Below are 26,250 nucleotides of genomic sequence, written 5' to 3'. Positions count from 1 at the left end.
GAACGAAATAATAATAATTTATTAACGATCAAAATAGTTATAAAATCTCCATAGGGAAGTAAAAATGATTGACAAAGTCAACTTTATTTTCATTCATTCTTTTGTCGTTAGTAATTGATGTTAAATGAATAAGAAGTAACTTTGTATTGAAGTACCTAGTTTATCTTGCAAACAGCAAACTATCGTGATGTTTCATGTTCATGTTTTCTTATGATTGTACATTTATAAGCAACTTTTAAAAGTTCAAGAATTATTAGTAGATACCTATTAAACTCTATCTTTCGATGACACATAAACCGCTAAACGGATTTCGCAGAATTTTGATATACATAGGTATTGATAAATGCAATCTTGGAGATGGACGTTATAAGATATTTCTTGTTAAATTTAGAGAGGATTAATAAGAGCAGAAATAAACAGGAAAAGTTATAGTAGAAACTGCTGTAAGCTTTGTAAAAAGCTCGATAGGTTTTAGTGTTCTTAGTTCTATTTAAAAAAAAATGTTGTGTGGTTTTATGAAACCACGGTAAAAGTGAAACTGTTCGAACGGTTCCGAACACTGCTTTGTGTAGCGCATGTCGCGTGTCGGTCGGCTGCCGAGTAGGTATACCTACTCGGCAGCCGCGATACACGCGACATGCGCTACACAGACCAAAAAGTTTGAGACGATGTAATAAAAGTTTCACTTTAATAAAAGTGACACTAGAGAAACCACTTGTAGTAGTGCCTGTAAGTATTTGTCTCAAATTAAAGATGCTAAAAAATTATTATCTTATATATAAAAATGAATCGCAAAATGTGTTGGTAAGCGCATAACTCGAGAACGGCTGAACCGATTTCGATAATTCTTTTTTTATTATATTCCTTGTAGTACGAGGATGGTTTTTATGTAGAGAAAACGTAAACATGTACCACGGGCGAAGCCGGGGCGGACCGCTAGTAACAATATAAAAATGAATCGCAAAATGTGTTGGTAAGCGCATAACTCGAGAACGGCTGAACCGATTTCGATAATTCTTTTTTTATTATATTCCTTGAAGTACGAGGATGGTTCTTATGTAGAGAAAACTTAAATATGTACCACGGGCGAAGCCGGGACGGACCGCTAGTTATAACAATAAAAACCTTAACATAACTTTGTCGATTTTATAATAGCTTGTGGATGTTGTTTAATCGCATTTCAAATGCAAACATGATGAACATTGTTATGTCACAAACATGGAAGTCATGTTCTTAATAACCTTCTACAACTGATTCGCAGTTCAGTCCAAATTCCTTAAGCACAAAGCGGATAGGTCAAGTACCCTGATGTACCCATTTGGGTAACAATACATTTATTATACTACAATGGATAGACCTTGGTATTTCCTTAAATAAGTTTTGATTATTGTTAGGGCCGGCGCCCACTGCCGGCACGGCGTGGCATGGCAGGGCAGAGGATTTTATTACTAATGAAGTTATTTTGAATCTTATTTCAATCAGTTTAGAATTCAAGTTACTTTATTTCGATGCCACGATGCCGCGACGTATCGCAGGATGCTGCAGCATGACGCGGCACGCCGCAGGATGCGGCGGCATGACGTGTCTTGCTGTTTCATTCCAAGGAATGCCGCGGCGCGCCATTGCATCCCGCGAGGCGTATGCGTCACTTTGGGGTCGAGGAATTATGATTGCTAGCTAGTTGAAATAAGGTTGAAACTTATGCAGCATTAGTGGGGCTTTTAGCAGGATGCCATGGCATGCCACTGAATGCCGCGGGATCACGCAGCACGCCGCGGGATGCCACTGCACGCCGCGGGATGCCATTGCACGCCGCGGGATGCTCTGCCGTGCCATGCCGTGCCGTGCCGGCAGTGGGCGCCGGCCCTTACTGTCATATAATGTTAACGCTTCGTAGCATTTTTGATTTGAAAAATTAGAACATGGTGTTCTTATTTGATTATGCGTTTATTATTGAGAATAATAAGATTTTTAACGGATCTAATATGTGATTCATTGCTGCGTTCCCAATTTACTGTCTTTTTTCGATGGTAGAACGATGGTATAAATTATATGATGAACACCTTAAAAACTGCAAAAGTCTTTTATTTCATTGCTTACATTCCGCCCCAGCATCACGCATGATAAATATAAAACTAAAACACTCATATATTATACTAGCTTCCGCCCACGACTTTGTACGTGCGTCCCCGTTTTTCCCCGTTCCCGCAAGTTTTCCGTTTTCTTAGCGGATGCCTACGTCCTAACACCTGCATGCCAAATTTTAGCCCGATACGTCCAGTGGTTTGGGCTGTGCGTTGATAGATCACTATATCAGTCACCTTTGAGTTATATAAATATAGATTATCGTAACGTGCACATCCAACGGTGAAAGAATTTTTGAAAGTTTAAATGATTGTCCAGTAGTTCCTGAAATTAGCGCATTCAAACAAGTGGCCATTAACTTTATATTATTTATGTATCTATAGATTCACAAATATGATTTTTCTCCATGAATAAATTAATAATATAAAAACTACTTAATTATAGAAACATGTAACCTTAATAATATATTTTTTTATCGAATCACACACAAGTAGTGATCTAATCTAATTGCTTGAGTGTTTGTAAAAAAGTGAAGTTCTGTATTATACAGGATGTTGGTTACGTAATCTATTTAAAAATTGTGTAGAGATAACTATGAGACGAAAATTAAAATAAAAAGACAACTCTGCGGCATTCGTATTTTATTTAGTTTATTTTGCAAGAACGAAACATTTATTAATGAGAGATTTCGCATTCCTCATTAAAATAAATTAATATGCTACGAATTAAAATGAAAATTAAAGCAAGTAATGATTTTGTTTTACACGTATTAGGTACATTTATAATGGTAAATATGGCATATAGTTTTCAAATTTATATCATATTTTATTTTCCATCTTCAATAATTACCTACCAGACAAAATAAATAACATATAAGGCAACTATGGAATTAGTTGAGCGTATTCATGAATTCCATATATTATAACGATTTTAGACTTAGCAACATTGTCATATAAAAATTCCGAACGACAAATATTTACAACATTATTATGACTAGGTATAACCAAATTAGAATTCTTCCTACATTATATTACATTAGGAAGACTACTAGTTTTGTCGAAGACTTCTAAAAAATTTGAAAGCGCATTGCATTCATACAAAACAAAGACTATTTAAAATGTTAAAGCTTAGTGCAAAGAGCTTTTATACATAAATTTAGTTCAGCGCCATCTTTTGGTTGTTGGAAGCAATTTTACGCTCTCGTTAAGGTCACTAAATAGTACCAATCGATATTGGAACATTATCAATCGATATTCCTATTAGTCACTAGATGGAGTTGTTTATAATTTACATAAAATTTAAATCTACATATAGGTAATTTACATACAAATCCTGAATTTTAGAAAAATTCATTGAAAGATAAGGTAATGATACAATGGTAATTTTAAGTTTTGTAATAATAAGACCATAGTCTATTTCACTAAAATCTTAATCAGTATCTTGATATAAATTGGTCCATGATCAGTATGCATCTATAAATATAAATGATTTAATTTAAGCTTACAAGTGCATGCAAATGGAAAAAAACGAAAAGCTCACCGAATGGTCAAAGATTTAAAGGGATAGGAAAAGAAAAGCTCATGTTATAGAAATAGAAAATATTTAAGTATATTTGATTCAACAACAATGAATAATATGTATTAAGATTACAATAAACAAAATAAATTATAATTCTCTATATTCTAATATTAATTAATAGTAATACCCCGTATTTGCATCAAAGTTTTGACTTTGATTTGGACCACTGAAATCTTCTCTGAATGAGTTCCCTTCAGTAGGAGATCTATCAGGGAATTCAGGTGTATAGCTCTCAGTTCCTGTATGCAATGTTGTAGAAGCTAGTGTTGTAAAATATTCGCTTGTAGTTGACTTATAGATATCACCTTTGGGTGTATTTGCTTCTGTGTTTGATTCATCTGAATCTGCTAAAATTCTAGAAGTATATAATCTGGTCACGAACGTAGCAGGCGTAACATAGGTTGATTTTACCGGAGTAATTGTGTTTTTATAGCCATCAGGGCTTGAAACAGTGTTGCCCGTTAAAGAAGGCGTAGAAGATTTATAGTTGTAACTTTGACTCGTTTCATATATTGGATTAACAGAATATGCATGATTACCATCTTCAAATATCAAATTTGGTTCAGTACTAATTTGTAGACGTCTTTTACCATATTCTGTTTCCATATCTTTTTGTGGTGTATTACCAATCTTGGTCTTTAATATAGAGCCTTTTGCTTTGTGTGTGAAACGAGGCATATATTTCTTGTAACCATACTTTTTATCATCGTAAGACCCTAGAAGATAATAAATTGTGAGTTATAAAACATACAACAAAAATAGAGCGTGTGCCGAACACACGTGTCAGAAGTGAAACTTCTTTGGTGAGATTCAAAGATACCAAAATCGTCGCATTATTCAATGACGTGACGGTATTGCGATGACGTGACGTTGAAATTTTACTCTCAACGCGCCTAAAGAATATAAATTTATAAATATAATAAGCCTAAAGAAGTTTCTCTTCAAAAAGAACAATTAATAAGAAACCTTACCATCATCAAATTTTCCAGCTGCTTTATTTTTATACGCCTGTTCAATAACTCTTTGAATTTCCTTAGGTATAGGTGGTGAAGTTGGTAGATGATTACCTCGAGGTTGAAATCCATTGTCATCAGCAGTATATTCTATTTTATATACCATACCGTCATCACCAATATACGAATACGATCCTTTTGCTTTTACTCCATTGTCAGCTGTTCCGCTTTCATCAGCATGAATGCCATTCGATGTATCAAAGCTATATGAAAAACCTCCTGGTATGTACTTATTTTCATAGTTAAGTGTTATGGCATTTTTGTCAATTGCATCTCGGAGTCTTGCTGGATATTTCACAGAAGTATCAACTCCCTGTGATGTTTGTATAGGAAAGAGCCTCGATTTCAAAGAATCTTTACCAATGGCAGAAATAGGCATTTTTGTGAAGGTATAATTGATATTTTCACTCATGTGTGCAAGGTTAGGGTTCGTTTTGATGATAGGCGTGGAGATAATATCGTAGTTGTGAGGTATTTTTTCATTAAAACCTTTTTCCATGCTATTAATCATTTTAGATGGTTCTGTTTCTTTATCCAGGTCAGTACTAGTAGATTCATTTGAATGCATAGAAATTACTTTTGTTACTTTGGATGCAGCATTGGGAATGGAGACAGTTTGAATTACTGAATCACCTTGAATACTCATACTAGGATTTGAGATTACGTCAGGCTCATGTAACTTATGGTTGAATTGATAACTTGTTGATGTTTTTGGGATGCTCGTTCCATATTCTACAGGAATATTTGTAGTTTGAGTAAACATAAGCGATGGTATTGCTGTAGAAGAGGCAATATTATAAGTATTATGAAGAGATCCCGGTGTTACCACTTGTATATTACCGTCATAAATAGTATTTCTGTCATCAGGTGTAGTATTGAATATAGATTCACTATCGTTTACTTCATATGCATCGTTGTGGTAGTTATCCTTCGGCAATTGCAGTTTATCATCTTCAAAAACACCTCCAGATAGATGAGCCCCAGGAGGTGGAAGGTAGCTTCGATCCAGCTTCTCTCCACCTGCGAGACTAACAGCAAGTAAAACCTGAAAAAAATTAAACATGGTATAATGCATTGTCGTTTCTTTTGTTATAACTGAGCCGATAGATTTATTAAAATTGTGACATAATCTTTCAAAATTTTTTAGGATTTTAAATTTGTTTAGAAGGATTACGAACCCATAGAATCTTCATCTTTCGATGCATTGGCATCAGATATCACGATTGATATGTGCCTAGTGTGATCGAAAATTGATATTTATAGTATGTAAATTATCTAATGTCTATGGATACATTACGTGACGGACAGACAACGTGACAAAAATGTAATTGTGGCCGTCATACCTATAATGATGAGATAATTTTACTATTTCGTCAACGCATTGTCGTGATCATGAAAATATGAACCTTGATCTTTTAAATTTGTTCACTAATCTCGGATAAAAATGGTTTAATTGTTACATTAGGCGCTGATAATAATTAATAAAATGTTGTGTTCAGCAGTACTTAGAACTCCCCTTTGTGTGAAAGATTTTCATTGATACAAATTTTCAATAATAATATTAGGTACAGAACGACCGTGTAGATAAGCTTTGCTTGTGAAACGATGTGCATGTTGGAAAAGGAAAATCAGATTTATCTGTGGAACTAGTTCCAAAATAAAAAATATATTTTTTTTATAATAAGGAATAAACTCAGCTTAAAATAACAGAATAAACACAACAACACATAAGAAAATAAACACAAATTTGTTCTCATATACATGATTAATTTAAATGTAGATACGTATTAAAAATTAATAATACAACAGAAGTATGTAAGTGAATTTGTTGAGGAAAGATATTTAGATCAAATTGCAGATTAGTAGTTCTATAGCAGTATTCGTAGCCTACATTCAAATACGTTTATTCAAAATATAATATTGGATCAATATATTATTCGCAATAACGGGCATTTATATATAATTGAGGTCAAATTAAGCACGATAGCATCAAAAGCTTCGTATTGTCTCCAATCATTATATTTTCGGCTATTGATCTTTGACATGTCTTGGAGGCAAATTTCTTAATACTCAAAATATTATATCGAACTCATCTTAACTGTGGTTTTTGTAATATTTATTTTTATTATTATTAACAGGTGGAAGAAAAATGTAACTGAAAATGTTATTGACTAAACTATATCTACAGGTTCAGTCGTTTTTATATAATTTGAGTGGGTAAGTGGTAAGTTTAATATAGGAAGAGATATACAGGGCAGTCTAGATGTTTTTTTTTTTATGTTATACTAGCTGTGCCTTGCTGTTTCACCCGCATAGCTCCACTCCTATTGGTTCACACCGAAATAGTTCCTGAGATTAGCGCGTTCAAACAAACAAACTCTTCAGCTTTATAGTATTGACCGGTGCACTTGATGTTAGGTGATCGATGTTAGGTCTAGGTGCCTAGAAATTAGAATATAATGTCAATCTTTATTTTAAAGCATTGCTAAAAATAAATAATTAAGGTTCAATTGAACACATTTTGCACCTACCTGAATAGAGGATTCTAATACAATATCCTAAAATATAATTATCATAACATAAAATTTTAGATTACAATTAAAAAAACTTCAGCGTTCGACATATCGCACTATGTTATGTAATCCAGTTCATCTTGAAGAAACATACCATTTAAGTACATGTTTTGTAATAAATCAATCTAATTACAAGAAGATGTAAAGTTTACAAACTTTCTGACGTTATCGTGATCTTTCTGACTGAAAGGTTGATTTGACTAATTGACATTAGATAAAGCAAACTCAGCATGTTCATGAATATTTTGTTTGACAGTTGATAATATCTTAGGGTCATACTATACGAGCGGTTTTCCCGCCGCGGGAATCCGCTCGCCAAAGCTGCCGCAGACCATCAAACTACACGGGACGCGGTTTATCGCTGTCTTCTGTTCATTTGAACATGCATAACTGCGCTTGCAGCTCTTATATTAATAGAATTATTAGCGGGCGCAGCGGGAAACCACCCGTATAGTTTAAAGCCCCGGTTATTAGCGGCGGTCGTATTTGTCCCACCTGTGAACGCGACGGGAAACCGCGCAGTGTAGTATGCAGCATACAACTTTCATATTAAATTGTGACTAGTGCGGTTCAGAAGCGGATTCCCGCGGCGGGAAAACCGCTCGTATAGTATGACCCTTATCGCTGTTCGCTGAAATTATCAAAAGTACATCTTGAAAGCATGCACTGCATTACTAATTACTAATATTATGTTGATTCTACCAGTGCTGTTCGTTAAAATTATCAAAAGTCTAGTGTAATGTTTAGTACGTTTTTGTTGTATTACGAGTACCTACTCGTAATACAACAAAAACGTACTAAACATTACACTAGACTTTTGATAATTTTTAAGCACATCTTACATACATACCTATGTATGCCAATTTTATAAAGAAGAGACATTTGTATTTTTGAATGTTTGTAATGGATGAACTCAAAAACAACTACTAGAAGATGTTTAAAACTTATTTCTCTAGCAGATAGAGACAATTTCTAAATAATTAAAGCTGTATTTTTTTATCCGGAATCAAACTGAAGTGTTCAAAATTAAACTCATTTTGAACTATTATTTTAATATTGCAGAGTAATTTTTATGTCAGTTACCGTCAGATTAGGTATAAAGACAATAATTATTGTGATGAACATGATGTGCTTAAAAATTAATTTAAAAAATGCATAGAGAATGTTGCAAGATTGTTAATCTTAATATTAAAATTGATGCTATTACTTATTTGAAGGCGTATAAATGTAGTTACGTATGATGAAGTGCATGATTATCGGCCATTAATAGCGGGGTCAATTATTTTAGTCAATCATCTTAATTCTATTTTAGAAGAATATATTAAAAATCTAATTAAAGATAGATATAAAATCTTACTAGTACTCTTAGTTATTCATGATTTTAGGATAGGTAAAGAATCTTATTAGTTTTCAATTCTCATAATTTCCAAAGGATGTAGGAGCAACTTTCTACAACAAATATACAATTTAATCAGGAAAATAAAACAATAAACTCTAAAAAATATAATTTATTAACTCTAAATCCGTGTCGCTTCCAGTCTATCAATATCTATATCTACCACCAGCTCTAGGAGGCAGATATGTCTTGGCTCCAGTCACCAAGGGGTTCTGGAAGTCCTGTTCTGGAACACCGTTCTGGGTTCTGAACGCAGCAGAGTCAGTGACGATGGTGTCATCATTTTGGGGAATGTTGTTTATGGTGTTAGCATTCGATCCACCGTTGTAGTTACCATAGCCTTGTTGGGAGTCGTTCTCGTATTTACCTTCGGTGTATGAGCCTGTAAATAGTGATAGATGATTAGGAATAAGAAGCATTATGTCTTGATAGTGAATGAAAAAGATTTGATACCTACTCTATTGTCAAGTGGTTATTTAATATAGAATAGATTAAACGAAAATAAATATATTATGTATTATGACTAATTAAATACAGTTTAAAGTATAAAAATAACACTTAAACAACCAAGCCATATAAGATTATTTAACTGTATTCAAGGTTAAATTGAATTATATTTTCGGCATAATTCTAAAAAGTACAAAATATTGTTCTTTACCATCGTCATAGATGCCAGCAGCTTCATCTCTCGCATTTTGTTCCAGAGCCTTCAATATTTCAGCTGGGATTGGTGGTGGAGTAGGCAGATGGCCTCCCTCAGGACGGAAACCATTTTGATCGGCTGTATACCTGTTATTACAAATAAGTAATTAAAATTTATTTGCTGTATCTCTATGTTTGTTATAATCCTAATTTACAAGATGGATTAGATTTAGATAAGCGAAACAAAATTAGAAAAGTATTAATTGATGAATTTATTTCGATTATCTAAACGATTATCATTATAATATTGAGTAAGCTCAATCAGTAAAGATACAGCAATTGAAATTGTAATTGCAATACAAAAATATATACAAACCTAATGCTGTACTGCACGCCATCATCTCCAATATAAGAAAATCCTCCCTGAGCTTCCACGCCGTTCGTAGCTACACCATTCTCTTCAGCAGTGATCCCGTTTTCAGTTTCAAAAGCATAAGAATACGAATCTCCATCATTCACATTTTCTTGACGAAGAATAGCAGCATTCCTTTCAAAAGGGGCTTGTGTTCTTTCTTGTCGTCCAAATGCATTGTAATCGTTACCATCTCGGTTAATGTTAGCTTGGTTGTTATTATAAGTGTTGTATTGACCGTTATTGGAAGGACCAAAGTTCGCGGAATCAGAAGATCTTATTCCAAAGTTTGGTGTATCAAGGAAGTTGGCACCGCCAGAACTTTGGGCGTAGGAAGGGGGTAGGTAGGTGTTGTCTAGCTTGTCACAACTAGACAAGGCTACCGCAGCTAGTACGATGAACTGTAAATAAAAAATAATAAAATTTAGATTTTTTGGTTTTATTATTTAGTAAAAGATGGGCACCGAATAGAGCAAGATGTTTATCAAGTCAATTTTTAACAAATATTTCATGAAATTTCAATACAGATTTGAACAGATAATAATATTAATTACTAGATTTCCGCCCGCGGCTTCGCCCGCGTTTTCAAAGGAAAACCCGCATAGTTCCCGTTCCCGTGGGATTTCCGGGATAAAACCTATACTATGTGTTAATCCAAGTTACCCTCTATATGTGTGCTAAATTTCATTGTAATCGGTTCAGTAGTTTTTACGTGAAAGAGTAACAAACATCCATACAAACTTTCGCCTTTATAATAGTATTAAGATATTAAGATGTCACCAGCTTGGAAAGCATAGTAACATTAAAAAAGAATATATACAATTTCAAAATAAGCACAGTACAGAACAACTTTTATGCTTAACTAACTTAAACATTTATAGACAAATACTGCAATTTGCCACAAATCGCAAAAGCTTATCCACACTACAAACAATACTATCCAAATTGAAATAGAAAGCTAAGAAATTACCAGTTTCATGATGAAGAACTGACTAGTTGCTAACTAAACGTCTATAGTCTGAATGTTGTAAGAAAAAAATCATGTGCTTTATTTATAGTTGATGCTGATGTTCATATCGATCTATATTAATACGATGCTCTTTATTAAATCGTGCTTCGGTGTTGTAATCCAAATAATACGCGAAATGGACGCATCACTACGCGGACGGTGTTATGCAAGACAGAGGAATATAGTTTATTTTCTATCTTTCAGACATTTACTTATGATAATATTATGCTGTCATTGATAGCGATCTCAATTTTGCATGTGAAATAAAAATGTTAAATTTAAATAGCTTTACAACTTTCAGGTATTGTTTATTCAGTAAGTCGAAAGTCTTCAACGCTTATGACTGTACTCAATAAATTCGGTTGAAAGTTATAAAAAAATTACACAGTTTAAACCTTAAATACTTATTTAAGGTGCCCTATCAGTGGAATGTCGGCTTGCTCCGGAATAAACATTAAAAGATCATACCTAGTTGTCCGATGATCTGCCTTGTTTTTTTGAGAAACAAATTCCTTACCTATATCATAGATCCGTCCGTCATAGATCATGAAAGTTACTCGTAGTTGACCACTATCCAATAAAGACATTTCTTTCAGCATCATTGTATAATTAACTATTATAATTATCAAATAATTTCAACATGAAAAAGGTTAGTATACTAAGATAAAAAAAAAATCGTATGGCACTCGGGGACTGCCGCGGTGAAGCTATTGCATAGCATTCCTACAAGCCACACCTCCGTGTCCGTCGGAGTGGGGAGCGTGAGGTTTTTTCGTTACGGAATTTCTCGATTCGGTCCCCGCGCTCAAGGCCCGCGATAGAAGCTATATGCAATACCTTAAAAAACGTAAGATTTAATATTTCTATAATAATTTAATTGGATACAATAGCATGTTATAAGTTGAAGATGTTGAAAGTATTCAGTCAACCAAAAAAAAAAAATTCAACTCTGAATTACTGATTCGTACCCTTCTGCTTAACACCATCTCCTAACAAATGTAACTCCTATGGTACTATTCAATGGCGACCTTGCCAATGTTCAAGCGACCTCAATCTAAAGCTCAAATTACATTAGCAATTAAAAGATGCACTCGTGATCTTAAAATGCATTTTATTTGTAACAAATACTGTTCGCTATTTTTTAAACTGACATTTACATTAAATAGATATGATTATTTTCGTAATCAGTTTTGAATGTCGGAATTTTAATGTTTATAAAAAGGTTTATGCTAAATCGTGTGATTATATCAAGGTTTTTAGTTCCTGTCAGGACAAATAATAATACAATAAAATCATTACTATTTTTGAATCTGATTATAATAGTGTACTTAAAATGTTTAACTATAGGTACTTTTGTTTATGTATATTATGTTTATATGATGCAACTCGCTAATGTTCCTAGCTAAGACATTTTCTTTTCTCTACTAGAGGACATTTTCTTTCATTTTCACTAGGTTTTAAACTAATTTGTGATTCGAACACTCCTATTAAGCACATAAAAAACTTGTCAGGAGGATCTGCTCTTCCTTAACACTATTATAGAAATAACATTATAAATACCTAAAAATATATACTTTTGTCTGTATCGAGTAACACCCTGTAATATATAAATGCTTACATATAAAAACATATCTGATCTTCAATCAAGAGAAAAACGCCTAAGAATAAAGACCCGTTTCGTAATTCATACATTAGATCCTAATTGAGTAATCCATACATTCGTATCCTATTAGTATAAATGTGAAAGTTTAATAATAATAGTAAATAATGTGTGAAGGCCGTTTCCAGCCTAATTCGTGACGACCTGTGACAAATGAAGGGACGACACTATTTAGAGAACCATTACGTAAATATTATGTTTTTCAGTGTTTGGCGCGAAGTTTAATCTGATAAACTTTACATATGTTTTCTTGTAATGTATCCTCATTATTATAAACTAGCTGTGCCCCGCGGTATTACCCGCATTGCTCCGCTCCTGTTGGTCTTAGCGTGATGATATATTATATTTATAACCTATAAACTTCCTCGATAAATGGGCTATCTAAAACCTACCGAAATTTTTTTTTAAATCGGACCAGTAATTCCTGAGATTAGCGCGCTCAAACAAAAAAACTCTTCAGCTTCATAATATTAGTATAGAGTAAGTATAGATATGTCGTGGCCATATCGTAAATTTGCTCATTTCATGAAATGATTGGCCATTTCACGAAATGGTCGCATTTCGTGAAATGGCCAATTTAGTTTGACCACATCATGATGTGGCTTGAGCAGATCAATGATAGCAAATCGTTTCACGATATGGCCAACTAAACGCGCGGTTTTTTCATGAAATGATCAAAATTATTTGATCATATCGTAAAATAGTTCCATTAATCATTGGTAGAGGCGCTGCAAGCTTTGTGTTTATGTGATAAGATGGCGGCCGCTGGCGAAAATTTAATTATTCGCAGTTAAAAACTTCATAATTCGTTTAATAACAATATGAAGAAAGTCATAGCAAAGAATTTACGACGGTTCTAGTACTATGGAAAATGTGGATATCTTATATGTATTGAAGAAAAAATGCGTCTTAAATAAAATAATTTCAGACGCATTTTTTCTTTTAGGATATATATTTATATATCCTACTATAGTATTATAATTGTTTGTTTTTTAAAAAGCGATCCGCTTCTGGCACTCGCCGGCCGCTGCCGCGGCCCGCTCGCTTTGCTCGCTCGGCTCGTGCGTTGTTTATCAAAGTCTAACCTAACCTAACCTAACTGTTTTTTATTGCAAAAACGATTCGCTTCTGGCATTCGCCGGCCGCTGCCGCGGCACTAACTTAAATGAGATTAAACAAGTTTTTAGAATATTCTGAATTTTTTTAATATTTTATCGGACGCTTTATATTTTATACGATCTGGCCAAATGTGGATGGTCAAATCGTGAAACGTTGACGATTTAACGATCTGATCAAACTATGTTGGCCATTTCATGAAATGCGACCATTTCGTGAAATGATCGATCATATCATGAAATGAGCAAATCTACGATATTATGGCCACGACAGATACATAATAATATATTGAGAAAGATTTGAATACATTAGTTTAAGACAAGCTAATGTAATAATGTACATGCGGGTCAATAGTCCCTTATTAACGTTCAAATTAAACTAATTTGTTTCGTTCATCTTTATGTCGTTTATCTTTTATCTATATACCTACCTATAAGTGTAAGAGATAGCATAGTGATACATTAGTCATTAAAGTTGGAAATTTAATATCGTATGACATTCTACAAGGCAAGTTTCTCAGGTAAACATAATTTTATTTTGAGAAAATTTTAAGAAAATATCCATAACATGCACCTTAATTGCATCTATGTAATATCCGAAAAATTGAAAAAAAAAAATCAGTAAAAACACAGAACAGTAACTAGTCTACCGATGCTATAATACAGCTTACTGAAGGCTTTTCTTTAACTTATCATGTGATTTATATAATAATCAATTAAAATCTTCAAAGTCATAAATACGCACAGACGCAAAGAAACACTTAAGGCCTTATAGTCTACTTGATAAGTTGAAAATGGCGTAAACTAGAGATAAGGCTCTTAAAAATACGTGCGATAGCTCATTTGATTCGGAATGACGTCTAGAAAAATGTATCGGAAATGTTTATTAGCACACAAAAAATTGCAAAAGTTATAGGCAAATTAAGTTTTAAAAAAATAGGTATTTCGTTTATTGTTAATAACTCCGAAATTATTAACATTTCAGAAATTTTGAAAAAAGATTCTTAAAGAGGAGGAAATTTCCAACGAAAAACTCCCGACTCCCGGAATTCTATCTCCATTATTTATAATTTTAATTTAACGCTGAAAATAGGCCTCCGCGCGGCATTTTTAGATAGCGCGCGCGGCTTTAAAACCGAGCACGTCACACTAATTATTTTTTTTAAGGTATTAAATATTAATTTAAAAATTTAAAAAAATTATGGTGTATTCCGAACACTTCAAAGAATTCGCTCCCGTTGGAAATTTTACTTAAAGTTAATTTTTCAACAAATTAGACAAATGTTAACTAACGAAATTTTTTTGAACTTCCGTCCTTATTGCACATTAAAAAAAAATGTTTAAATAATTGTCGGTAAAATTTTTCACTTCGTGGAGCCCTTCATATAAATATACTTAACAAGATCGCGCCATGAAAGTTTAAAAAATGTTAATACTTTGTTTATAATAATTTATTCAAGTTAACAAAAAACTAGAAATTTCTAGTTTTTTGATCAATTTACTTAAATTGAAAAAATTATTATAAACAAAGTAATAAAAAATTTTAAACTTTTATGGCGCGATCTTGTTAAGTATATTTATATGAAGGGCTCCACGAAGTGAAAAATTTTACCGACAATTATTTAAACATTTTTTTTTAATGTGCAATAAGGACGGAAGTTCAAAAAAATTTCGTTAGTTAACATTTGTCTAATTTGTTGAAAAATTAACTTTAAGTAAAATTTCCAACGGGAGCGAATTCTTTGAAGTGTTCGGAATACACCATAATTTTTTTAAATTTTTAAATTAATATTTAATACCTTAAAAAAAATAATTAGTGTGACGTGCTCGGTTTTAAAGCCGCGCGCGCTATCTTAAAATGCCGCGCGGAGGCCTATTTTCAGCGTTAAATTAAAATTATAAATAATGGAGATAGAATTCCGGGAGTCGGGAGTTTTTCGTTGGAAATTTCCTCCTCTTTAAGAATCTTTTTTCAAAATTTCTGAAATGTTAATAATTTCGGAGTTATTAACAATAAACGAAATACCTATTTTTTTGAAACTTAATTTGCCTATAACTTTTGCAATTTTTTGTGTGCTAATAAACATTTCCGATACATTTTTCTAGACGTCATTCCGAATCAAATGAGCTATCGCACGTATTTTTAAGAGCCTTATCTCTAGTTTACGCCATTTTCAACTTATCAAGTAGACTATTAATAGGGGCTTACAAGGTGGTATCGGAGGACCGGCGCGAATCTACCGTAGTAAAAGTACAAATAAAAATTATTAAAAAGATATTTGGATATGGAATCAAAAATTAAAACAACCATGCCCTGTGTTTCAATTTCATAAACACACTGTATAAACACTACAATAATTGACGTTATATTGACTTAGCGTTTTGGTTTAAAGTCCAAAAATCGACCTCAGTTCATGATCTTTTTACAAAAAACCTGATTGTAAAATAAACAAATTAAAACAACCATGCCCTTTATCATATTCGAAACTTTAAATACATTTTTTTCAGATATGTACAATGTACATTGTACATTAAGAATCTAAGAAGAAAAACGGTTATAACTAGAGTTAATTTTCGGTATTAAAAGGGAACTCTACCCGATTCAGGCCTTAAACGACGTTAAAGCTAATATAGTAATCAAATACAACCAAAAAGATCAACATGTTTCATATACTTAACATTAAATTGAACGTCAAACAACTTAATTTGGTACGGTGTCTCAAATGTGCCCCCTTAGGTCATGGTAAATTATAAAGTTATTTATTTCTTTTTCAATTACTTTAATAAAAATAATTGAAGCAATTTCAGAATGTACGTTGCGTCAAATATATCCTTAATGTGCAAAAACGTGTAATCCATCTTACACATTTTAGAGTTTTATATAATTAGGTCTATATCTATTAAATGATGTTTGATGATGTTTGCTGAACATCTTTAACTGTTTATTTTATAGGAAGTACGCTGTACTTGAACTTAAATTTTAAAATGAAAGGATTTGGTGTTTGGTAAAATCACTCTAGCGATTAAAAAAATCGTATCAAAATTCGTTGAGAAATTTTAAAGATTTAAGCATACATAGGGATATAAGGACAGAGAAGGCGACTTTGTTTTATACTATGTAGTGACTAGCTGTCCTGGCAAACGCTGCTCTTGTCACTTAGGCATGAAAAATAACGCAATTGACTAAAATGATAGCTAATATAACCTATAGTAGCTTTTAGGTAATGTGTATTTAAATCAGAGCTAATTACATGTTTTTGAGGACATACGGAGCGACATAATCGACTTCCGACTAAGCTCCTTAAATAAAGATATAAAAAAAAACCAATAATAGCTTTGTACTATTCTTTTAGAATCAAATTTCTGATACAAAGTTAGAATTTAAACGTATATCGATCCCTCAAATTTTATACATATTGAAATATTTTATAAAAAACGTAAAGACGTTATATAAACATTATGTAAAAAGATCTGGTACGCAAAAATCACACAACCTTCGCACGCAAGCTGGATAGAGCTTAAAGTCAATGTTACAATCATTTCACGAAAAATCACGAACACGGCTACTTAACACATAACGAGCTCATTACTTCCACGCGTGAAGTTTTGAAACAATTTAAATTGCCGTTTTGTAAGCGTAATGTAATGCGATGGTACATGATCGGTAAAGTTATAGCCTATTTAAAAGTATTCAAAATCATAATTACGTAGTCAACAGTCAACAAAGTCGCTGTTACTGTCTGTCATTCGCTATGTAGATATGCTTACAACTTTAAAACTAAACTGATTTTGATACGGTTTTTTCGGAAGGATTAATTGTACAATTTGTTAAGTTTTAGACAAAGCAGGCGAAGCTGTGGGCAGAAAGCTTGTACTTATAATTTAGTTGTAATATGAGTAACTAATTTCCTTAGAAAAATATTATAGCTAGGGGTAAAATTATTTTATTATTCAGTTACTTATGCGATATTTGGCATGCCGATTTACACGAATGAACTTCATAGACAAATAATAAAATTTTATGTTCAATTATGTTCGTTAGAACGAACGCTTTGCGTCCATTTCACTGTATTTCTGCTAGCCATTTATTTATACGTACATAAGCCTATTCATAAAATTTTATAGGTTAGTAACATTCCTATAATCAATTTATTTTATTAGTAACCCTTAAAGTATGTTGATTATCTCTATGTACGTAGTTTAAATGAAAGCGATATCAGTTATTTGAGTGAATAGCCCCCTTATTGAACTTAATTATTTGTCTATTTTAGATTTTACTTCGAGTTTGATATGCAAATTTTGATTGCAAAAAATTTTAAAATAGTGATTATGAGTATTTATAAATTTTATTACTTTAGTTGCTCAAATACTCAATGGACTGAGTATATCAATTTGTAATACGATGATACTAAAATGGTGATTAAAATAAAAACGGAGGTATACCTACAATTGTATCACACTTAACTAAATAGCATTTACAAGGTTAGTATGACTGTTTTTAATCGGTTTAGACAGCCACTTAACGAGCACTTAAAAAAATTTTTTATTCTACATTAATTGTGCTCCAAATATGAGAAAATATGAAAGAAATTCTCATGAACAACAATAGAGCCGTTCTTGAACTCTACGGTCAGGTTGTTTCGAAATATAATATGTTATATTCATATACGTTTTCTTAAAAAATAATACAATATTGTCCCAAATCATAATAATATAGTAGATAATTATAGATATTATCTAACTTCGATACTATCTATCTATTATGAGCTAAAATATAGACAATTGAAATAAGTTATTTTATAGGTAAGGTTAATTAAAGGTAAAAACATAAACTGTTCATTTAAAATTCATTTATTCACTCGATCACATAGTGATCTGTAACACAATTCTATACACAATGTACAAAATATCTTAACATTTTTTTTACTTTTTACAATAATGCCCTTTAACGAAATTTATTCTAATGTCATTTATTTACTAATACTTATATCCGTCCTGTTCGTTGAAGCTGGGTGGTTGACGAGGTCCTCCGAATTGTTCAGGGGTTTTAGCTCCACCTGATGGCCTGTTGAAGCCTGATTGAGATTGTCCTTGGTTAGAGTTCAGACCTTGCGCTGGTCGGTCGTATTGGTATGGAGCTTGAATTGCTTCCTTGCCAGAGCTGGTAGCTAAGTTTTGTCCAGGTCTGTATTGCTGGTTAGCTCCAGAGAATTGGCTGCCAGGCTGGTTTTGCGAGCCCTGGCCGTTGAATCCGTTTGGTCTGTTCTGTTGATATTGACCGTTAGATCCTTGGTTTTGCTGGTTGGGTGCGGGTTGGTATTGATTGACAGGTGATTTTTGATATTGCTGGTTTGTAGGGCGATAAGAGCCGTTGCCCGAACCTGGCTGGTATTGACCTTGGTTACCAGACACTGGCCGGTTTTGTGTTTCACTTGAACCGGGACGAGCCTGTCCTGAAGATCCAGTAGGAGCTTGATAGTTATAACCTTGGTTTAAACCTTGTTGGTTTTGCCCTTGATTGGAACCAGATTGATATTGGTTGCTTTGTCCGGAAATTGCGCTTGAAGGGCCAGTAGATCCAAAAGATCCTCGATTAGGAGCGGAAGATTGGAATTGCGAATTCTGTCCTGTAGGTCTGGAAAATCCGTTCGAAATTGATCCAGTTGGACGACCATTTGTTCCGGAGAAGCTGCTACCTGATGTAGAGGGCTGATTATTAAATTGAGGACGAGATGAGCCGGTGGGACCTTGACCATTAGAGCCTGAGCTATATTGGTTGTTCTGGGGACGATTGTATTCATAACCAGATGCGCCCTGTCCGTTTTGACCACGTGGTCCATTATTGTAAGAAGCACCATTTTGAGCACCATTGCCTTGTGCCTGATTTTGTATTCCATTCGATGCAGCATTTGATTGCGGATTTAATGCTTGATTTAAAGCGTCGCTTAAGCTTGGCTTGTTATATTGTCCAGATTGACCAGATGGAACATTTTGTCCGAAACCTTGGCCTTGTGATCCGGATTGCTGATTGTTCTGTGGTTGGAAACCAAATGAGCCGCTTGTTGGTCTTCCGTTCGATGAAGGGGTGCCGTATTGCTGACTGGGACCTTGACCCTGGCTTTGTAACTGAGGTCTGTTGACCGGGCCGGAAGAATAACCTTGAGAATTATCTTCATTTTCATACTCTTCGGGTCGGTAAGCACCTGAAAATGAAACATTGTTATTCTCTGCCTAGTTTATATTTCTTGCATTACATCACATAAAGCAACTGTTTGATATAATAAGAAAAATATCAATGATTATTTATATTTACTTAGTAAAGTATAAAAAAACGGTAAAATTACGGTAAGCACTTGGCAACTGATATTTATTTTTATGATTGTTATTTAATTAAGTATTTGATAGACATTATTTTCTAGGTAATAAATACATATATACAATCTAATAAGAATTAATTAACATTCTTATTTTTTTTTATATAATAATAAAATAATTTACCTTCTTGTGTGCCAGCTGCGGCAGCCTGAGCATTAATCTCAATAGATTTTAATATTTCTTCGGGAATCGGGTGCGGTGTTGGTAAATGTTCCCCCTGTGCTTGATAACCATTTTCATCAGCTGTGTATGTCACTGTGTAAGCTTTGCCATCATCACCAGTATAAGAGAAACCGCCTTGAGCTTTTACACCATCAGTAGCTACACCTGATTCTTCAGCCGATATTCCGTTGGAGGTTTCAAAGCTGTATTCGAATCTTTCACCATCATTTTCATTGGTGTACTTCAAGATTTCAGCGTTTCTATCAGCGGCTGCTTGAGCGCGTTCGGGAGCAAAGTTGGCAGAGCCTTGTCCTTGAGAAAATCCTGCTCCCTGTTTGGGAAAGCCTGTTGAAGCTTGTTGTTGATTGTATGCATTGTTAGAGGGTGACTGACCAAATGTATTCGATGGCGCAATATAGGCATTGGAAGCTCCAGATACAGCATTCTGTTGAGGTCCAGCATTACCGCCAATAGTAGCTTGATTGTAGGAAGGTCTATTAGGAACAAATCCTTCTGAGTTAATATCAGATTGAGCTAGTCCATTGCTTGTTGGTCCTCTTCCAGAAGCAGGTCCGTACACTGCGCTAGGTTGGCTAGGACCAGATGGAGCTTTGGAACCAATGTTAGCAGAAATCTGTTGTCCGGAAGGTCCAGATACTTGAATTTGTCCGAATGGCTGCTGTACAAAGGCCTGTTGACCGAAAGAGCCTTGAGATGATGGACCAGGAGCAGTTAGGGCACCAGGGCTACCTCCAGCTGTGCCAGCATTTGGAGGTGGAAGGTACGTCCTGTCCAATTTATCTCCATAGCAGTAAGCTACGATTGAAAGGAAGATAAACTGAAAAAAAAGAAATATTTTAATATTTCACATTTAAATAAATAGTAGCGTAGCACTATTTCCGTAGCAATGTTTGTAAACACTTTTAAACGCAATAATTGAAGTAATATCGTAAATAGGTTCAGTAGTTCCCAAGAACATCAGCGCAATCCATAAAAATATACAAAACATTGCATAAATTTCGTATCCATATAAAGTTAAAGTTAACAAATCGATAGTGGTATTTGTTTTAGCACCATAATATTTAGCTACGGCATTAAAATGTATTTAAATGTTTACCAGCTTCATGTCTGCTGTTACAAGTAAGGACAGACTATGAATGTACGGTTTCTTTGGAGGCATCCTATATTTATATCGTGAAATTCGTTCACCTTAGTTACTAAAGCGCTCACGGACCTAACCTTTGACTGTTGGTGAATCTTCATTTCGCTGTGTGAGTGATTGCACAAGTATCGATTTTGTCGATACACTAATTATTGTAATCGTCAATTTGTGTGTTTAGTTACATTTAATTTTTATTTCAATGTGAAATAATGGATAATGCAATGTCCGGTATACGTGCGGTCTAATTTTGAAATTTCATGTCATTTCATTTTCATCATACACTTTTTTCAGGTATGGGTTAATCGGTAAATTCTAAAACAATATGGTATTTAAAGAGTATATAATATGCTTCATAAATTATTGTGAAAACTGTTATATTGTGTTTGTTTTTACGAGGAAAATAATACATTTGAAAGTAAATTAAACCGATTTTATAAGCGCTTTCATTTGGTTACATTTATCTCACATTAAATCGTTTTTAATAATACTGAATAATATGCGTATGCTGTTATTGTAATGGTCAAATAATAATATATCTTTTTCTTGTCATATTATAAAGTAAAAACCATCGAATTTGTTGACTCACGATAAATCGCAGTTTTATAGTTTTATCTACCGAAAAAAAATCACTCTACATGACAAGAAGGCTGTGTATGATTCTTTAAAATATTATAATACTAGCTTTCCGCCCGCGGCTTCGCCCGCTTTGTCTAAAACATAATAAATTATATACTAAAACCTTCCTCTTGAATCACTCTATCTATTAAAAAAAACCGCATTAAAATCCGTTGCGTAGTTTTAAAGATTTAAGCATACATAGGGACATAGGGACAGAGAAAGCGACTTTGTTTTATACTATGTAGTGATTATAGCAAAAGCTTGGTAAATATTATGAAATGTTATTCAGAAGCTTTATAGTGTTATATTCTATTATTATGAAAATCGTATGTATGTAATGTGTATTACTGTAGAGAATACATTGTTATGTACCTATTACTTATAGTTATGAAAGTGAAGAATGCACTAATATTAAGTAGGTTGGTCGCACTGTGCGTGCAATAATCTCATGTTATTAACTTAACTTACAACTTAACAATAATAGAAGCAACACAAAAGGATTGCGTATAATGCTGTACCATTCATAGTTTTTCTATACTTATAAGTATTCAATGCGAAAATAACTCTATCTATTTGTCTTCAAAGCTTTAACAAATAAAAGCGCATTTTTTTACTAATATTTAACTATACTTAGAAAAAATCTTGCAGATAATATCTTTTGTCGCGAAAAAATTAATTGCATAGAATTCAACACCTTTCTAACACGCTTTTATAATCTTCATATGTATGTCTATACTAATATTATAAAGAGGAAAAGTTTGTAGGTATGGTTTTGGACCGATTTTGATGAAATTTGGCACAGATAATCTTTAGACCCTGAGAAAGATCATAGGCTACCTTTTATTGCGAAATATGTACCACGGGCGAAGCCGGGGCGGAACGCTAGTTTATAATATGTTTGTATGTAACCGACTCCTTTAGACTCGATTTTGACCTACTTTAAACGGACTTTAATTCAAACTTTGTAGACGTATCAAGAAGCTGTGACAAAACAATAATAATTCCAAGAGATTAGGCGTGTTTTGTAGTTTTAAAACTACTTTATATTAAATTCACTAAGAGCTGCTAGTGTGAGAACGAAACATTACATGATATTGACTAAAGCCGCGGGCGAAAATATAGTTTAAATTCATATCAAGTTCACACTACTAATAACTGCTTATAAGGTATAATAATATACATTCACTAATACCCAAAAGGCTCAGTGGTGTGCGCATTGCGACAATTAGGTACAGGGTTCAATATATTTAAAGCATTAAAAAATAATAACGATTTAATGTTTAAGATAAGAAATAATAGGTTTAATTTGTAGACTCAAAAATTATAATATCTAGTCTCCTTGCTTGGTACAGTGGTAGAGTAAGTACTGCGTCAACGTAGAATTGAAGTCCTGGATTCGATGGAAACTTAAACTTTTTTTTCATGTTTTTATGAATTTTCATCATTTTAAACTATATTTTAATTGAAAGTTTAGAAGTTAAATTTTTGTAAACTTGATAAAAAAAATTATTTGTGAACCTATTAGGGAAGCTCATACAATCAGACCAAATCTTAGCTTTACATCAGGCGAGAAGTCTTTATAGTACCTACTTCAAAAATTGGATCACTTAACGGATGGAATATGCGTCTGCCCTAATAATAAGTGAATTCAAGGCTAAACTTAACATTGTTAAGTTATTAATATCTTAAAACTAGCGGTCCGCCCCGGCTTCGCCCGTGGTACATGTTTACGTTTTCTCTACATACGAACCATCCTCGTACTTCAAGGAATATAATAAAAAAAGAATTATCGAAATCAGTTCAGCCGTTCTCGAGTTATGCGCTTACCAACACATTTTGCGATTCATTTTTATATATAAAGATGTAAAACCTGAGATATTAATAACTTGTCAAGAATGCAAGATACTTTTCAGTTTTATTCTGAGCTTAATCCAAGATTAAGAATATAAGAAGGTGCAAATTGCATCTACTTTTGTCAATAATATACAAAAAAAACAAAAAATGAATCAACATATTTTATTAATACCCTGGTATTTAATCATGTAGACCGTATATTTTAAGAACATCGTTTTCAGGAACTTATTTTGACCGGTGCATACCTATGTTCGAAGTACGGTACACGATCTTTAATAGAAAAGTTTTCAATACTATGTAATAAATAATTTATACATAACTAGCTTTCCGCCCGCGGCTTCGCCCGCGCAGTCAAAGAAAAAAACCGCATAGTTCCCGTTCCCGTGGGATTTCCGGGATAAAACTTATCCTATGTCCCGGGGTAAAAAGTAGCCTATGTCCTTTCTCGGGTATCAAAATGTCTCTTTACCAAATTTCATGCAAATTGGTTCAGTAGTTAAGGCGTGATTGAGTAACAGATAGACAGACAGAGTTACTTTCGTATTTATAATATTAGTATGGATAAACAAGTAAGAACTATGTATCTACAAACAAATAAATAAGAAAATTATTTTTTTTTATTTAAAATTTACTTCAAATTGATAGCAATTACATATTACCTACCTATTTCAATAAATAATTTATAATGCGTTCATGCCTATCATTTTGAATTTAAACTTTAAGAATAAAATATCAAGACCATTATTATCTTTATTTTTTTTATATTTAAACTTTAACTATTACAGATAGCTGTTTATGGAAGACATTACTTTTACAAGTTCAATTCGATTGCGGCCTTATTTGGTGTTGAACTCATTTAGATGTACATACATGTGTAAGCAGATGCGCTAGGTCAATCTGTCAACTAGTTATATAGTTAAACTAGCGGTCCGCCCCAGCTTCGCCCGTGGTACCTTCCATTCCTATCTCTCAAGTTGGATCGAACTGCACATGGTGTGCGAATTTTATTATAATCGGTTAAGTGGTTTAGGAGTTCATTGAGGACAAATATTGTGACACGAGATTTATACATAGATATTAAGATAAATATTATCCTGTATTGAAATATATGGATTGCTTTAAAAAATATTGAAAAATTTAACATGGGTTTTCAGAATAAACTTAATAATATTTTTTAAAATGTGCATATTTTACATCGTTTTTAATTTTAACGAAATTTTTACACGCCTAACAAACATGAATGTAACATTATAATATAGATATGGTTAATTTATTTTGTATAAGTAAAAAAAAGTAATATTGCACTTTTTTTTTTAAATGAATAACCTTAACATACATACATACATATTATTTATAGGTTTATAGAAATCTCGTGTTATGTGTTAGTTCTAGTATAGCATTTTTTATCTGTGGTTTACAGTCAAAATAGTTAAAACATAAAAGGTAAGTCGGGTAAGTATACATTACTTGTTACCACGCTGAAACATCTTATTCCCACTTGAAATTTTGTCTACGCGAACAAAGTCATTGGCGTAAGGCTAGTGCTATAATAAACCCACATACAGTTAGCAGTAATCACCGATTTTGGTATACAATTTGTCTAAAGATGTGATTAATCTAAAAACCAATTATCTCCACGCATGTTACGCTGGCTCATTAGACCCCGCCCAACCAGCAAAGATGTCCTATAACAATAACTTACATCACTAAAAAGCTTTTTAAATGACGTATAACAGTGTCGCGGTGACAAGCTTGTTGTATAATAGCGTTTAATGAGATGATTTTGCTCTATAATCATACACAGCAAATTTGTCCCATAACAAGGTGATGTAAACGTTTATATCACTATTTTACACGGCGTTTATAGAGCAGCTCTTATCCAGATTTTGGTACAGCAATAACAGGACGATATTATCACATAACAGCGCTGGTGGTCTCTTTTTTACAGCAAATTAGTGCAATAAACGATTCTAGGGTAACCTTTATAGTCCCATGCCTATAGAGGCGTAAAAAAATCTACAATAGGACAATTTAGTGTTGTAATGGTTTTCCTTATTACTATTATAGCACTGTGAATCTTCATGGTTGCTGAAACTCCATAATAGAGCAATTAGGTGATATATCCGAGTTTTATATCACTTCTTTGTAACCTAATTGAATTATATTAGTGTTTTTCTGCCCATTATAACGCAGTGGTTTAATAGCTGAGTGGTCAGAGTTATAGGACTGATTTACTGTATAAAAGAGTTAATAACTCTGTTATGTAACAAAAACGGCGTATTAATGTAGTAAAATGCGAGATATACGGCCTATAAGAGAGTTTCTTTCACTTTAAAACAACAAAAACCTGCCATATTGTCAGCACCGTCTCGTAAATAATTGAAGGGTTCTATTTAATAATCATGGATTGAATGAATTTAAAAAAAATCGCAGCTTCAGTAACGATTGACACCAGACAAATTCAAGGTGAGGCTTCGAATACGGACAATGATTCCGTACAATCTGTTACATCCTATGAACAGAACCAAGTTAACAGCCATCATGTGGTTTGTGATAATTCAGAAGCAGACCATTCAGACACTAGTGTTTTGCTTGA

General features: G+C 33.2%; 3 protein-coding genes across 3 annotated transcripts; all 3 read right to left on the bottom strand.

Annotated features, from left to right (window-relative positions):
* Positions 1-3,774: 3,774 nt before the first annotated feature.
* On the bottom strand, positions 3,775-5,886 carry LOC149481436 (uncharacterized). Its single transcript, XM_089705201.1, has 3 exons — positions 5,855-5,886; positions 4,635-5,721; positions 3,775-4,379 (listed from the first exon to the last, which is right to left on the bottom strand). Exons 1-3 carry the CDS (start codon positions 5,879-5,881, stop codon positions 3,778-3,780), a joined length of 1,716 nt encoding a protein of 571 aa, XP_089561327.1. The 5' UTR covers positions 5,882-5,886; the 3' UTR covers positions 3,775-3,777.
* Positions 5,887-8,742: 2,856 nt separating this feature from the next.
* LOC149481435 (uncharacterized) lies at positions 8,743-10,757 on the bottom strand. The gene is made up of 4 exons (XM_089704790.1): positions 10,670-10,757; positions 9,664-10,100; positions 9,304-9,434; positions 8,743-9,027 (listed from the first exon to the last, which is right to left on the bottom strand). The coding sequence occupies exons 1-4, from the start codon at positions 10,676-10,678 to the stop codon at positions 8,792-8,794; spliced, it is 813 nt and encodes a 270-aa protein (XP_089560916.1). The 5' UTR covers positions 10,679-10,757; the 3' UTR covers positions 8,743-8,791.
* Positions 10,758-18,318: 7,561 nt separating this feature from the next.
* Positions 18,319-21,170, bottom strand: LOC149481434 (uncharacterized). The gene is made up of 3 exons (XM_089704876.1): positions 21,138-21,170; positions 19,982-20,858; positions 18,319-19,686 (listed from the first exon to the last, which is right to left on the bottom strand). Exons 1-3 carry the CDS (start codon positions 21,144-21,146, stop codon positions 18,461-18,463), a joined length of 2,112 nt encoding a protein of 703 aa, XP_089561002.1. The 5' UTR covers positions 21,147-21,170; the 3' UTR covers positions 18,319-18,460.
* Between the last annotated feature and the right edge of the window lie 5,080 nt (positions 21,171-26,250).

This window comes from Colias philodice, chromosome 16 (genome assembly GCF_061535455.1).
Source record: "Colias philodice isolate Cphi_HAF_F1 chromosome 16, ilColPhil1 Martin Lab GWU primary, whole genome shotgun sequence".
Classification (NCBI taxonomy): domain Eukaryota; kingdom Metazoa; phylum Arthropoda; class Insecta; order Lepidoptera; family Pieridae; genus Colias; species Colias philodice.
Note: the sequence above shows the minus strand (reverse complement) of the source record. Positions and strands in the feature narration are given on the sequence as shown.

What these genes read in the sequence shown, in the direction of transcription:
- LOC149481435 (XM_089704790.1), bottom strand. An exon ending in GGCGTGCAGTACAGCATTAG is followed by an intron (nt 9,435 to 9,663) that starts GTTTGTATATAT and finishes TTGTAATAACAG; the next exon opens with GTATACAGCCGATCAAAATG. An exon ending in TGCTGGCATCTATGACGATG is followed by an intron (nt 9,028 to 9,303) that starts GTAAAGAACAAT and finishes CACTATTTACAG; the next exon opens with GCTCATACACCGAAGGTAAA.
- LOC149481436 (XM_089705201.1), bottom strand. Translation starts at nt 5,881, where the DNA reads ATGCATCGAAAGATGAAGATTCTATGG. An exon ending in GAAAGATGAAGATTCTATGG is followed by an intron (nt 5,722 to 5,854) that starts GTTCGTAATCCT and finishes AATTTTTTTCAG; the next exon opens with GTTTTACTTGCTGTTAGTCT. An exon ending in AGCTGGAAAATTTGATGATG is followed by an intron (nt 4,380 to 4,634) that starts GTAAGGTTTCTT and finishes ATTATCTTCTAG; the next exon opens with GGTCTTACGATGATAAAAAG.
- LOC149481434 (XM_089704876.1), bottom strand. An exon ending in CGCAGCTGGCACACAAGAAG is followed by an intron (nt 19,687 to 19,981) that starts GTAAATTATTTT and finishes TTTCATTTTCAG; the next exon opens with GTGCTTACCGACCCGAAGAG.